The sequence below is a fragment of the Balaenoptera acutorostrata genome, chromosome 6, assembly GCF_949987535.1.
Source record: "Balaenoptera acutorostrata chromosome 6, mBalAcu1.1, whole genome shotgun sequence".
In the NCBI taxonomy this organism is placed as follows: domain Eukaryota; kingdom Metazoa; phylum Chordata; class Mammalia; order Artiodactyla; family Balaenopteridae; genus Balaenoptera; species Balaenoptera acutorostrata.
The window spans coordinates 103733014-103748227 of record NC_080069.1 but is presented as its reverse complement, the minus strand read 5'-3'; the positions used below and the strand labels follow the sequence as shown (position 1 = coordinate 103748227).

At 40.9% G+C, this 15214-nt stretch overlaps 1 protein-coding gene across 1 annotated transcript in view; it reads left to right on the top strand.

Moving 5' to 3' along the window:
• The window catches only part of SUSD1 (sushi domain containing 1), a 154741-nt gene extending 141922 nt beyond the window's left edge, over positions 1-12819 (top strand). The window contains exon 16 of the mRNA XM_057548764.1: positions 12080-12819. Coding sequence (XP_057404747.1) covers positions 12080-12123 — 44 coding nt within the window. The 3' untranslated portion in view covers positions 12124-12819. The remainder of the gene's footprint in view (positions 1-12079) is intronic.
• Positions 12820-15214: the final 2395 nt, after the last annotated feature.

Here is a 15214-nt window from a genome sequence, read left to right as displayed (position 1 = left end):
TGTTCCTGTCTAGCGTGTTCTAATTTTCAACTTACAAGGTTATTCATACTTATTTTTGGTTGTGTGTGTCTAGATATTTTACATCTTGTTATCCTGATCTCTTATGTCACTACCTCTGATCCTGCCCCTGAAAGTGCATCCCACAGCCTCTTACTGCTGGCACTGTTAGAGTTCTCTTGCCCTGGCAATCTGCCTTTTTTGGGAAAAGTCACATCAGGATGGCTCCTCCTAAAAAAAAAAAAAAAAAAAAAAAAAAAAAAAGATGGCTCCTCCAGCTCAGTTACTTTCCTGGGTATCTCCTTGACTCACAGAAACTCACAGACCCTTGCCATGCCAAATGAGGGATTGCCCCACCATCACAGATCACTCCAGCCACAGACTTTAGTTTTCTTACCCATTAGACCCTTTGGCCTCCATCAGTGGAAGTGTAGCTTCTACTACATTCCAATGTGGTTCCCACTTTTTTGCCCTGATGCTGGCCTGACAGCCTCAGCTTCTTGATCCTTGGGTTTCTTATCCTTGGAGTCAGGTACCAGACCTCTGTGTCCTCTGAAGTTTTAGGGGACACAAAGTCTCTGAGTGGAGGTCCCCTTGAAGCTCCTCTTTCCTGACTTGCACTGAGGAAGGTCCCCTTACCTCCTACCGTCATGGTGGGGGATAGAAAATGCAGAGAATGCCAACAGCTTTCCCTAAAGAACTACTTTCTTTTGGCCTTTTCAATTTTAAACCCCTTTATAGCCTGGGTATTGGACTAAGGGTCACAAGACCATTTGGAAAGCCTTCTTTTAGAATATGGGAGTGTTTGCAACCTATTATTTTCAATTTTTTTGAACTTTGGTTGAAACAGAAAGGGTCCAATTTGAGGCCAAATGATAGGAAAATACAGTTCACAGAAAAAGAAATGTAAATAGCTCCCAAACGTAAGAAAAGATGCTCAACCTTACTTTTAAGAAAAGTGCAAGTTAGTGAGGTATCATTTCTCACCCGTCAATGAGAAAGCCAGAGATTTAACAACACAGTCTCTTTTGAGGCTGTGGGGAAATAGGAACTCAAACGTTGTTAGTGAGAGTACAGAATGGTACAACCTTTATGGAAGGAAATCTGGCAATATTTACATTGCCTTTGTCTTTAACCCAGCAATCCCACCTCTGGGACCTATCCCATGGATTCATCTGCACATGTTCCCAATGACACATGAGCAAGGTTATTCATTATGACGTGGCTTATAATAACAAAAGCTTAGAAACAACCCAAATGCCTCTCAGGAGGAAACTAGTTACATGAACTATGATACTTCCGTGTACACAATGTAATACCCTGAGTTGTAAAAAAGGAACGAGGAAGGACTCTACGCATTGATATGGGGAGATCTTTAAGCTGTATTGTTTTAATGAGGAAAACAAGATGGAGAATAGTGTATATCATACGCTATCTCTTATGTAAGAAAGAGGGGGAATGAGAATATTTATTCAATTTTACATAAACACAGGAATGATAGCAATGAATTGATGTAAATGGTTACAAATAGAGCAAGGAAGAATGGGGTGAAGGTGGACAGGGTGAGAGTGAGTCTTTTAAGTGTTTATCTTCTTATTTTGTTTTGTTTTTAAACGTGTAAGTATATTACTATTCAAAAACATAAAAATAAAATTTCATAAGGAAAAGAAAGTGTTCCATTTAATATCCTATTACACATGTGTCAATAAAAATATGATGGGTACTGCTTAGTCTCCTTCTAAACCCAAGACACTTAGATTTGGTTTAATTTTCCATCACAAAATTGGTGGGGCATCCAGTGCTGTCTTTTAAGATTTCTGAAAATTCCATGAGGGGGTAAAGGTGGATGTGTTATATTCCCATGATCAACTCTAGGGCCTACTTTCTGCTTCCTATGAATTAATTTAGCTGATGGATCATCTCATCCTCCTATGTGGGGTCCCTGTTCCCCCCTGCATCGACTCACCTGTGGAACTCAGCTCCTTTTCATGATTTCCACCCAAAGTTTCACTAAGGACTTGGGGCATTTAGGTAACGTGAATGGAGAGTGTATTAGTTTCCTACTGATGCTGTAACAAATTGCCACACACTTGGTGGCTTTCAACCACACAAATTTATTATTTTACAGTTCTGGAAGTCAGAAGTCTGCCATGAGTCTCACTGGGCTAAAGTCAAAGTGTTGGCTGAGCTGTGTTCCTTCTGGAAGCTTGAGGGAGAATCCATTTGTTTGCTGCTTCTAGCTTTTAGAGGCTGCCTATATTTCTTGACTGTGGCCTTTCCTCCATCTTCAAAGCCAACAGTGTGGCATCTTTGAATCTCTCTCTGACTCTGACTCTCCCGTCCACCCCTGCCCCCATTTCATTTATAGGAGATTACAGCGGGCCTCCCTGGATAATCCAGGATAATCTCCCATCTCAAGATCCTTAACTTAATCACATTTACAATGTTCCTTTTACCATGGAAGATAACTTATCCACAGGCTCTGAGATTAATACGTGGACATTTTTGGTGGCCATTTTTCTGCCTATAACAAGAGAGTATTATATTTTAGATACACAAATAATTAAAAGAGGATGTTAGTTATCTTTGTTCTTCGAAGTTTCCTTCCTTTCCCATCCCTTCCCATCTTCATTCTTTATCAAATCCCCTAAATTCCTGAAATGCAGAACAACTCATCTATGTCTTTCTTTTTTTTAACCAAAGTACTTTACCAAAGTAATTTTTTAAACAAGAAGAGTTTCCTCCTTAAGAATTCTGTTGCCAGCTGTTAACTTAAACTTTATATTTTTGAAAAACTTCTGAAAATTTCCCAAAGTTTCTGAATGTTGAATGCATTCTTCCTTGTTTCACAGTGCTGATTCAGATTTCTTAAAATTTTTTAATGAATCTTTGGTAATGTGATTTTAGGGGACAACTAGAAACTAGAAGATGAAATATTTGAGAGAGAATTATAGCAAAGACTATATATGCTTTTTTATTTTTTTATTGCTGTGTAACAACTTACCACAAACGTAATAGCTTAAACTACTACACATTTATTATCCTCCAGTTTTTATGGGTCAGGAATCCAGGTTTGGTTTAGTTGGTTTCTCTGCTCAGCGTATCACAAGTCTGCAAGGAAGGTGTTGGCTAGGTTGCATCTTCATCAAGAGGCTCGACAGGGGAAGATACCCCTTCCATGCTTATTCATATTGTTGGCAGAATCCATTTCCTCGTAGTCGTATGGCTGAAGGTCCCAACTTTTTGCTGGCTGTCAGCTGGAAGCTGTCCTCGGGTCCTAGATGCCAGTCATAGTTCCTAGAGGGCCATTTGCAGTTGTTTGCCAGATGGGCTTCCTAAACAGACTGCCCAATTCATCAAGTCAGCAAGGACAATCTCTGAGTACAGGGAGGGCCCAGTTCCTCTTTTAAAGGGCTTTCATCTGACTAAGTCAGGCCCACCCAGGATAATCTACCTTTAACTAACCAAAAAGCAACTAATTTGGAACCTTAATTACATCTGCAAAAGCCCTTCACTTTTTCCATATTCTGTTGGTTAGAACTAAGTCACACTCAAGGGGAAAAATTTACACAGGCTGTGGACACCAAGTGGCAGAGATTATGAGGGTCATCTCATAGAATTTTGCCTACCATAAGTTACTAAAGAAAAAATCAGTTATAGACTTTAAATTCTACCATAAATTTTTCCTAGGTTCTTCTGACAGGGCTACTTAACTTTATAGCAAAAGCCTAGGAATACTTCTATTTTCTCTATGGAGAGGTACCAAGGCTGCCAGGGGTGGAAGTGACCAATGGCCAGAGGTTTCAGGAAGGTAACTGGGTCTGGAAGACTGCCGTCTCCCCTTGGACTGGTTGCGTTCCCTTGAGCAAGGCACAGAGATTTGGAGAAGGGAAAGAACACCATTTCCCTGGGTCCATGGGCATGTGTCCCATCTCCTAGCCTTTGGGTTAGTAGGATTAAGGATTTGTGAACTTGGCCTGCAAAAGTCTATTTCCGCCAAACTCTAGTGAGCCTAGTGTATGGCCTGTAGGGTTAGTTGTCCTATAGTCCCTGTAAAGGGCCATCCTGAGTCTTGGTGGGCTGGGCAAGGTAAGGCAACATTGACCAGGTTCAAGGCTTCCAGAGGGTGGTGAGAGCTCCGGGGACCAGCACTGGAGAGCACAAAGGTCCTTCCCAGCCCCAAGACCCTCCATAACCAAGGACTTGGCAGTAGCTTTGTGCAGCCGAGAATGGCTGAGACAAAGGGCAAAGCACGTACAGCTCTTGGCACAAGCTGTGATTCCTTCTGTCCAAGGGGCCTTCCAGTGAAGAGTGAACCTTAGAACCTGAAAGAGGGCTCAGCTCCAAGAACCAGAGGGAATTTGGGCTGTCTTGGGATGATCACTGTGAATTGAGATCTCACAGAGATGAACACCAGATGATGCAGACACTGACGCTTTGCTGTGCTGGGATGGTCAGGGACAACCATGAGGCTTTCCGCCATGCTGCTTTCTGGCCAAAGAGGGGCAGAGCCCAGGAAAGGGGAATTGTTATCACAAGACCTAGGAAGGGGCAGCAGCTGGGCAGCGCATCTCTTGCACCGAACAAGGAAGACAGTGTCTTGGTCCTGGTCAGAGAGTATAAACGTCCGTACTGCGCGTGGCCCTGTAAGGGAGATGGTGCACGGGGCTGCCAGACTCAAAGACTCCAGCCTGTCTGCAGCTTGCCGCCAAGGACACAAAACAGCTGAGTCTGACTTGACTGCCTGTGATCAGCATTCATGAGCATTTTTACTGGATTTCTTGTAGAAAATTAACACATAGCTATCTGGTCTGAATATCAATCTGAGTTTGTGCATCTGGAACAGCTCACTGGATTAGATGGAGGCTGAAGGAACTCCGCAAAGGTAAAAGGACCAGCCCCCATACTGACCTCGTGAGACTGCATCTCAGTGTCCAGCTGTAACACACCTCTGGTGTCAGCCCCTTTCCTCCACTTCTCCTCCTCTCTGCAGCCACTCCTCTGACTTCCTCTCCCTCAACCTGCAGGCTGCTGCTGCAGACCCCTGCAGACCTCTGTAAAGAGATCACTCAAATCGGGGTGGAGCTAGAACAGAGCTGGAACCTACACTGGAGATACAGCTGGGAGGGCACGTGAGTTTCACTGTGAGCCAGGCATGGAAAGACCAAGGCTTGTCACTGGATGAGATAGAAGAAACAGAGACCTACTTCTGGATGGCAGGAGGCGGTCTGCTTTCCTGGAGGGACACACAGTGCCGAACAGACTTGGGGAGTTACCTGTGTGTCTCGGAGGGCTGCCTATGTGCATTGGAGGGATACTTGTGTTTATTCTACACTTGACCTGGGACTGTGGTCTGTATCGATTGTATTGCACTCATAGCTTTCCACGGTTGGCTGGCCAGCTCATCATCCTCAGCCTCTGCCTGCAAGTGAGTTGCCAAGTGGCCCTTTATTGTCCACCCAGCTTTCGTCAGCTTCGTCACCCAGGTCATTGCCCTTAATTCCTGGGCCTTCACCAGTTTCCCAAGAATAAATTGTTTGGACTACTTCTAGTCTGCTGCTGTGTATTAGCCTGCATTTTTGGAAACTCTGATAAAGTTTCCAAACTGACTTACCTTTTTTTGCTATATGACTCCTGCTTTGCATACCTTTTTTTGCTATATGACTCCTGCTTTGCATACCTTTTTTTTGCTATATGACTCCTGCTTTGGGTAATTGTTTGCTTCATCAACCACCATGCTGCATTCTGGTAAACTGAAAGAAAAAGAAATTGTTAGAACTGAGCAACAGGGAAAACCACGGTTTTTTTTTGTTTTGTTTTTGTTTTTTTTTTAAACCACGTATTTTGAACCGATGCTTTCTGAGTGGAATGAGAGCCTGAGACTTGAGCCTGAAGGAGAGGCTGCACAGCTATGCTGAACTTTTAAGCATCTCAACCGAGAAGCTCCAAAATTCTCTGATCTTAGTGAATTCCTATCTAATTTGAAGAGATTCCCCAGGAACCCCACTCTGAGGGTGGTGATAGGCCACTAGAATCATTTAAATCTATGTTTATAAGATTTATAATGAATACTTACAGTGAAAAGAAAGCTTTAAAAAAAAAATCCATAGCACACAGGGATGGGATTTGACACCCAATGAAAGAAATCATAGCTTAAGTTAGCCTGAGTTATACTGTGTTTTGGAAATGCTCTGAACTCAATACTTATGCCACATACTCTAAGACAAAAGTACGTAGATTTTATTATTATTATTATTCTCAGGAGTAAGCTTGCTGAATCACCACAGGCTTTTTGGTTTTTTAACTACCAGTTTGCAGAATGTCACTGTCCATTTGGCTTGGAGTTGCTCTGGGTCCACCCTCGAGCCCACCTTTTGAGCCTGTCATTTGGCAAAATGTATTATTGGTGGTCCTTCCTGCTAAGTATAGAGCTTGGTAGTGATTTCAAATTAGTGGGGAATGATAGATTATTAGGGAAGTGTGGGAATCAATGTCTAACCATTTGGGGAACACTTGTTTGCAATAAATATGATTAACAACGAAGGGAAGCCTCTTGCACTGTTGGTGGGAATGTAAATTGATGCAGCCACTATGGAGAACAGTATGGAGGTTCCTTAAAAAACTAAAAATAGAACTACCATATGACCCAGCAATCCCACTACTGGGCATATACCCAGAGAAAAACATAATTCAAAAAGACACATGCACCCCAGTATTCATTGCAGCACTATTAACAATAGCCAGGACATGAAAGCAACCTAAATGTCTATCAACAGAGGAATGGATAAAGAACATGTGGTACCTATATACAACGGAATATTCCTCAGCCATAAAAAGGAACGAAATTGGGTTATTTGTAGAGACGTAGATGGGCCTAGAGATTGTCATATATAGTGAAGTAAGTCAGAAAGATAAAAACAAATATCGTATATTATCACATATATGTGGAATCTAGAAAAATGGTGTAGGTGTTCTTATTTGCAAAGCAGAAATAGAGACACAGACGTAGAGGACAAACGTATGAATACTAAGGGGGAAAGGGGCAGGTGGGATGAATTGAGAGATTGGGATTGACATATATACACTATTGATGCTATGTATAAAACAGATAACTAATGAGAACCCACTGTATAGCTCAGGGAATTCTACTCAGTGCTCTGTGGTGACCTAAATGGGAAGGAAATCCAACAAAGAGGGGATATATGTATACGTATAGCTGATTCACTTTGCTGTACAGTAGAAACTAACACAATATTGTAAAGCAACCATACTCCAATAAAAATTAGTTTAAAAAAAGAATAAAAGCTGTTTAAAATCAATTAAAAAAATGAGTTAATAGGCTTACTATATAATAGTCTTACACATCAATAACAAAAACTGTAAGATCCTCCTGCAAGGGGAAAAGAATGATCAGACAATTCACAAGTTCTGCTGTTATTTTTCTCTGGAAGTCACACCTATATTTTAATTTTTCTTGCACCAGCAAAAATGAAGCAAGAAATGAAGAACATAACATGGGAGTAGGAAGCCAGGTGGACATCAGACAGATGATCAAAATGTTCACTGTTCAAAGGCTAGGTGTGATTTCCATCCTAGCTCACACAGCCTGTGTCTTCGACCTTTCTATTCCCCGGTAACGCTTTTTTCTTTTCTTGCCTAATACTACTCTTCTCTAATTGATAGCTTCCAATGGATCATATCTGTCTGAGGCATGTTTCTTAAACCCTAAGGAGGATTTGATGTGTGTCCTCTATCTGGAGCATAGCCAGGAAACTTCCCAGTACTCTTTCAAAGAAATGAGACTGGAAGTGTGAAATCTAGTCCCGTCCTGTTAGTTTAGCATTCATTGTGAGCAGACTGGACTCTTGCCCAGCTGAAAGAAGCTGACGTCATCTGCTTTCATTTGACCCTGAATTTCCCCTCTGATTGAGACATCAGTCCAATCTTCATTTCACAATACCCAGCAAATATTTTACTGAATGCCTTCAGTGATGGAGTTTCTACACTACAAGCAGAATGGCAAGCAGAAAGACAAGAGGGAAGGGGTGCAAAGAAGAGGAAGAGGGAAGGGGGTAGCAAAGGTTACTCAGGTGGAGTTTGAGCTGGACCTTGAAGGATTAGGAGGGTTTTATCAGGCAGAGAAGACTAGAAGGGAAATTCCAGTAATGGAAGGGGGGAAGGGTATAAGAATATGAACAAAGGCAGGAAATTTCATGAAGAGACATTAAAGATCACAATAGAGGGATGGACCAACATAAGAGAGACATTACCAAAGTAAAAATGAAGGAGTTGATGGTGCATTGGATTGGCTGGGTGCTGGAGGGATGCAGGGAGGTACATATAGGAAGGGGAAGATATGCTTATTAAGCCTTTGAAAATAACATTTAGAAAGAAGAGAACATCTGCTACACAATTTGTGACTCTAATGAGACTTTTTTCCCCCAAACATACTAGACATTCATTTAAATATACTTCTTCGAAGTAGTTACTTTGAAAAACTAAATAAACACTTATTCCAGTGATGCTATTAGTGTTTGAAAAATCTTTAGAAATTCCCTTTGGGAATTGCCTTCAGAATTTGTTTATGAGCCACCAAAGAACATCAAGCAGTTTTATTACCTCACGGTTTTCTGTCTCTGTTTCTCTACATATGGTGAAAACATTATATATGCATATAAAACATGTATCATTAAAACTTAACCAGTTGGACATTTCTTTAATTTTTTTTATTGTAGTATAGTTGATTTGCAATGTTGTGTTAATTTCTACTGTACAGCAAAGTGATTCAGTTACATATACATTCTTTTTTTAAAAAATACATTCTTTTTTTTAAAAAAAATTAATTTATTTTATTTATTTTTGGCTGTGTTGGGTCTCTGTTGCTGCGCGGGGGCTTTCTCTAGTTGCCGCGAGCAGGGGCTACTCTTCGTTGCGGTGCACGGGCTTCTCATTGCAGTGGCTTTTATTGTTGCGGAGCATGGGCTCTAGGTGCGCGGGCTTCAGTAGTTGTGGCTCGTGGGATCTAGAGCACAGGCTCAGTAGTTGTAGCGCACGGGCTTAGTTGCTCCGCGGCATGTGGGATCTTCCCGGACCAGGGCTCGAACCCGTGTCCCCTGCATTGGCAGGTGGATTCTTAACCACTGTGCCACCAGGGAAGCCTTATACATCCTTTTTTAATATTCTTTTCCATTAAGGTTCATCACAGTATGTTGAATATAGTTCCTTGTGCTATACAGTAGGACCTAGTTGTTTACCATTGTATATATAAAATAATTTGCATCTGCTAATCCCAACTTCCCACTCCATCCCTCCTCCACCCTCCCTCCCCCTTGGCAACCACAAATCCATTCTCTATGGACATTTCTTTTACAAGCTAGAACTTGTGGGGGGACTTCCCTGGCGGTCCAGGGGGCATGGGTTCAATCTCTGGTCGGGATTCCGCATGCCACTGGCATGGCCAAAAAACAAAAACAAAAACACTAGAACATGTGGCAAATGGCTTTTACCTATTTCCAAAAATTGAATACAATCTGAAAAACATTTCACTTATGGACTCAGAACACCCGCAAAAAATGTGCTTCAGGCTCTGACGGCAATCTTCAAAGGGGGATTCCAGCAGTATTGAGCCTCCACAGAACTGAAGTCATGTGGACCTCCACAAGTGACCTCCACAGGTGACTGTTGCCACAGGGACCTTGTCCCTCGATTAGATACATTCTGGGGAATTTCTGTCATCGTGGCTGGACAAGTTGTCATATGACAGTTTATGGTCCATGTTGGCTTCCTCTGCAGTCACTCATGATTGGAGGCCCCCTTCCCCAAGTCCCCCGTGAAGACCTTGCCAAACCTGGGAAGGGAAGGGGGTTTCCTAAAACCATCGGGGACTAAGACCACCTAACGGCAGAACCTGAGGAGGACTGGGCTTCAGCTCACTGTTCATTCTGGCTTCGTTTCACAAAAGCAGAGCCCTGCTGCAGAGGGAGGAAAGCCTTTCCAGTGACTGGAATTGGGAAATAGGCTGTGGTGTTCCTCTAGGCACTGAATCCACTCTGGGGCAGACAGGACATGTCCCGTCCACGACCACATCCCAGGGCAATGTCTGGATCCAGAAAGAATGCAAAGCTTAGAAACAGCTGAACAGTATTCCTGGAAGGTACACACCGCAAACAGGCAGTTGTGATTCCTCAACAAATTGCCCAAAGGGCATGAGTGTGTGTGTATTGTACATGTGTGCATATTTATTTTGCCTGTTGTGTGTGCACACATGTGTTATTGTGTGGTGCATGTGTGTATGGTATGTTCACGTGGGGTGTGTATAGTGTGTATGGTACATGTGTGCATATGTGTGTTGTCTGTTGTGTGTGCACACGTGTGTATTGTGTGGTGCATGTGTATGTGGTATGTTCATGTGGGGTGTGTGTATGGTACATGGCTGCATGTGTGTGTTGTCTGTTGTATGTGCACATGCGTGTATTGTGTGGTGTATGTGTGTATGGTATGTTCACATGGTGTGTGTGTGTGTGTGTGTGTGTGTGTGTGTGTGTGTGTGAAGGGCGCTGGGACGATCCTGGCAGGAGTGAGTGATAGGAACTGCCATTGGTCATCCCTCTCCCTTCATCTTCAGAGTCTGTGGGAACAGGTCAGTAGAGACAGGAGAAAAATTCTATCAGCTGAAGAACCGATACTTTTTCCCTTGGGAGGAATAATGATGTTTTCTCAATGACTACACAACTCTTTTCATACCAGAGTAGCAGCAAGTTGTCTGTCATTTGTATTGCACATATTTTCCCACATTTGTCCTTTGTCTTTCAACTTTATTTATAGGGCTCTTGTCTGTTTTTGCCATTGGGAAGTTTTCACTGTTACATAGTTGAGGTTATTAATCTTTTGTTTGTGATCACCGGCTGTCATGACATGTTCAGATAGACTTTCCACCCACGATTATAAAAATATTTGTCCAGTCTCTCTCCTAGTTCTTATGTAATTTTGGTTTTTACTTTAAAACATTGCTGTATTTGGAATTTATTTTGTGTAATGAATGAAACAAGAACCCACATTTTATGTAAAACATTTCACACCAACCTGTATTTTTCTTTCACACTATTCACTGCAGTTAAAATAGCACAATTATTTATGTGATTATCTTTTCCCAATCACCATTGATTTGAGATACCACATTTTTTTCATACAATACTTTGAAATATGCTTCTTTCTGTAAATATCATGTTGGGATTTTGACCAGAAAAGGGATTTTCTCGATTATTTTGGAAGAATTTATATGAGAATATTTCTGTGCACTCACAGGGGATGCCTTTTCACTTAGTCATATATTATCTTCTATTTCTTGGTAATTTTCTCTTTTTTTCACATAATTCAAATTTATTTGTATAATTTTATGTTTTGTACTTTTAAAATGGATTAAATTTGGGTTATATTTCTTATACATTATAAGACTTTTGATTTTTGAATATTAATATTATATCATCAAAACTTTCTCAACTCTCTTTTACTCTTTTAATTTTCAGTAATTTTCTGCTGAATCTTAGGCTTTCTATTATCTGCAAATGATGATAATTTTGTCTTCTTCATTCCAATAGTTAAACCTCTTATTTTGTTCTTTTGTCTAATTGCAATGTCTGTCACATAAAAGCAATGTCATATTATAGAAATTATAAGTGCTTAATTGCTAAGCTTGATATTGACTTTTGGTATAAGATATGTTTTGATAGTAAGGAAATTATTCACCTAATCCCATTTTACAAAGAACATTTATCAAGAATGGACATTAAATTTTATGAATGTTTTATTGAAATCTACCATGGGATTATATGCTTTTCCCCCTTTGGTCAACATTAATACAAATTTTCAAGCATTTAGCCACCTTTGCATTCTTGTAATACACAGTCATAGTCATGTTAAATTATTATTTAAATCTGCTCCCAAATTCTATTTGTTAATATTGGGTTGGCAAAAAAATGCCTTTGGTTTTTAAGTAAAAATAAAAGACACATTTTTCATTTTCACCAAGAACTTTATTGAATGTATTCACCGTTTTGTTCCACTACCTTCTGCCATTTTTCAGGCAACTTCATAATTCCATCTTCCCAAAACTTTTTATCTTTTTGAGCAAAGAACTCTTCCACGTGCCTTTTACAGTCTTCGACGGAATTGAAATTTTTTCCATTAAGAGAATTTTGTAAAGACCAAAATAAATGGAACTCCGAAGGTGCAATGTCTGGTGAATACAGCATGTGAATCAGAACTTCCCAGCCAAGCTGTAACAGTTTTTGCCTGGTCATCAAAGAAACATGGGGTCTTGCATTATCCTGATGGAAGACTATGTGTTTTCTGTTGACTAATTCCGGACGCTTTTCGTCAAGTGCTGCTTTCAGTTGCGAGCAGTACTTGTTGGAATTAATCATTTGGTTTTCCGGAAGGAGCTCATAATAGAGGACTCCCTTCCAATCCCACCATATACACAACATCACGTTCTTTGGATGAAGACCAGCCTTTGGTGTGGTTGGTGGTGGTTCATTTCACTTGCCCCACGATCTCTCCTGTTCCACATTATTGTACAGTATCCACTTTTCTTTGTCCGTCACAATTTGTTTTAAAACGGAACGTTTTTGTTACGTTTCAGTAGAGAATCGCATGTGGAAATAAGGTCAAGAAGGTTTGTTTCGCTTAGCTTATGTGGCACCCAGACATCAAAGCGATGAACATAACCAAGCTGGTGCAAATGGTTTTCATCGCTTGATTTGGATATTTTGAGGATGTCGGCTATCTCCCGCGTGGTATAACGTTGATTGTTCTCAATTAATATCTCATTTGATTGCTATCAACTTCAACTGGTCTACCCTACTGTGGAGCATCATCCAGTGAGAAATCTCCAGCACGAAACTTCGCAAACCACTTTTGACATATTTGATCAGTCACAGCACCTTCTCCATACACTGCACAAATCTTTTTTTGCGTTTTGATTGTGTTTTTACCTTTCTTGAAATAATAAAGCATAATATGCCAAGAATGTTGCTTTTTTTCTTCCATCTTCAATATTAAAATGACTACACAAAAGTTCACCAATTTCGATAAGTCTTTTTTTAAATGCACGCTGATATGACAGCTGTCACATACAATCTAACAAAATTGTTTCGAATGAAGTTAAAGACAACTAAGTGCTGTTAGACCATTTTACAGAAAAAACTGAACGAACCTTTTAGCCAACCCAATACTTTATTTGAGAACTTTTAAAAAATCAATTTTGATATCTCTAGTTTTCTCTCCTGCGTTACCTATTCAAAGCAGGGGTACATCGGTATTTGCTAATTGGCAGGAATTCCTTCTTTCTCTGGCCGAGGACATTTAAAATATGCTACTTCAGCTATGTAGATAGATAGTAATTATGCATCTCTTCCCATCTAGTTTTCCAAATGTGTCAGCATAGGATTATTCAATGTTCTCTGGGATTGTGAAGTAGTCCTTGCCTCTAGACACTGCCCCAATCTGATAGGAAATGATGACGGAGAAAAAATGATGTGCTTGGCAGGCAAGTATCTCTTGCAACACTGGGTCCCTTAGCAATCAATGATGGGCCAATGGGCCCCAGTGGGAGTGTTTCTTATTCTTCCAGCAGCTAGTCCATGCCCTCAGGACTCATACTGGTGGGAACCTTCAGAACTGACTCCACTTACAGTCAGTAACACCGCACTGTGGTCACGAGCTAGAAACTGCTGTCAGGTCATGCAAATCAGTTTGTTCCAAATGGCATTATAAAGGCTACGTTCTTCAGGGTGTATAGTGTTGAAGCCTTTCCCAGCTACAGCCTACTTAAAGTATTAATACTTTTCCTTGCTTTTGGTTCATTTTTGTTCCTGCTTGTGTTGGCGTAGGGTTTGGGGTTAACATGTGCTTCTGCCATCATTTTTTTTTTTTAATAAATTTATTTATTTTATGTTTGGCTCCATTGGGTCTTCGTTGCTGCACGCGGGCTTTTCTCTGGTTGCTGCGAGTGGGGGCAACTCTTCGTTGCTGTGCATGGGCTTCTCATTGTGGTGGCTTCTCTTGTTGCGGAGCATGGGCTCTAGGCACGCGGGCTTCAGTAGTTGTGGCTCGCAGGCTCAGTAGTTGTGACGCACGGGCTCTAGAGCTCAGGCTCGGTAGTTGTGGCGCACGGGATCTAGAGCGCAGGCTCAGTAGTTGTGGCGCACGGGCTTGCTCCGTGGCATGTGGGTCTTCCCGGGCCAGGGCTCGAACCTGTGTTCCTTGCATTGGCAGGTGGATTCTTAACCACTGCACCACCAGGGAAGCCCCCATATGGCTTTTTTAGCAGCTGAAAAAAAATTTTTTTTTAAATCAAATATAATTTTTAGCAATGAAACACAAATATTTTTAGAAAAACCTTTCTTAGTAGATGGGTTAAACAGAATATTAAATACAGCTGAAGAGAAAATTAGCAAACCAGGAAGACAGATCTAAAGCGCAGACAGAAAAGGATGTGTAAAATGTAAAGAGGGATTGAGATACGGAGGTGGAATGTGAAGGTCTGAAATACATATAATCAGAATTTCAGAAGAGAGAATAAAGAGAATGGAGGAGAAGCAATATTTGAAAATTTTGAGATTTAGGTGTTTATAAAGTCCTAGGTATAACTGAATCACTTTGCTGTACACCTGAAACTAACATAAAGTTGTAAATCTACTATACTCCAATATAAAATGAAAATTAAATTAAAATAATAATAAAATGAAGTAAAGATGAGGGTCCCCGTATTTGGGAGTGTGAAAAACTATTAGAAAGGCCATGAATTGATGGAGGAATCTGGGGCAGAAGGAAAGACTGTGAAAATAGTACTGAAATAATGAATGTCCCAAAGGGCAGTACCTGGTGGCACTGAAGGTGGGGCATTCGAGGTTCAAAGGAGTTTGGATTATGGAAATGGTGGTGGCAGCAGAGATTAAGGAGAAAGCAAGCATGAGCTGATATGCTGATGGGAGATGGTATGTCTCCAAGGGAATCTGGAAAATTTTAAAATAAACCAATAGTTTATACTCAGTGTATTTTTAGTTTTTCACTGGATATAGGGCACTAGGGTAACCAAGAGAGAGGAGCAGGACTTCAGAAGGAGAGTAGTCCCAGCTGAGGAATCAGAGTGAAGATTCAGAATACTGCATGTCTAAATGAAACCACAGGTCTTTTTTTCCCTGAAATCACCCTATTT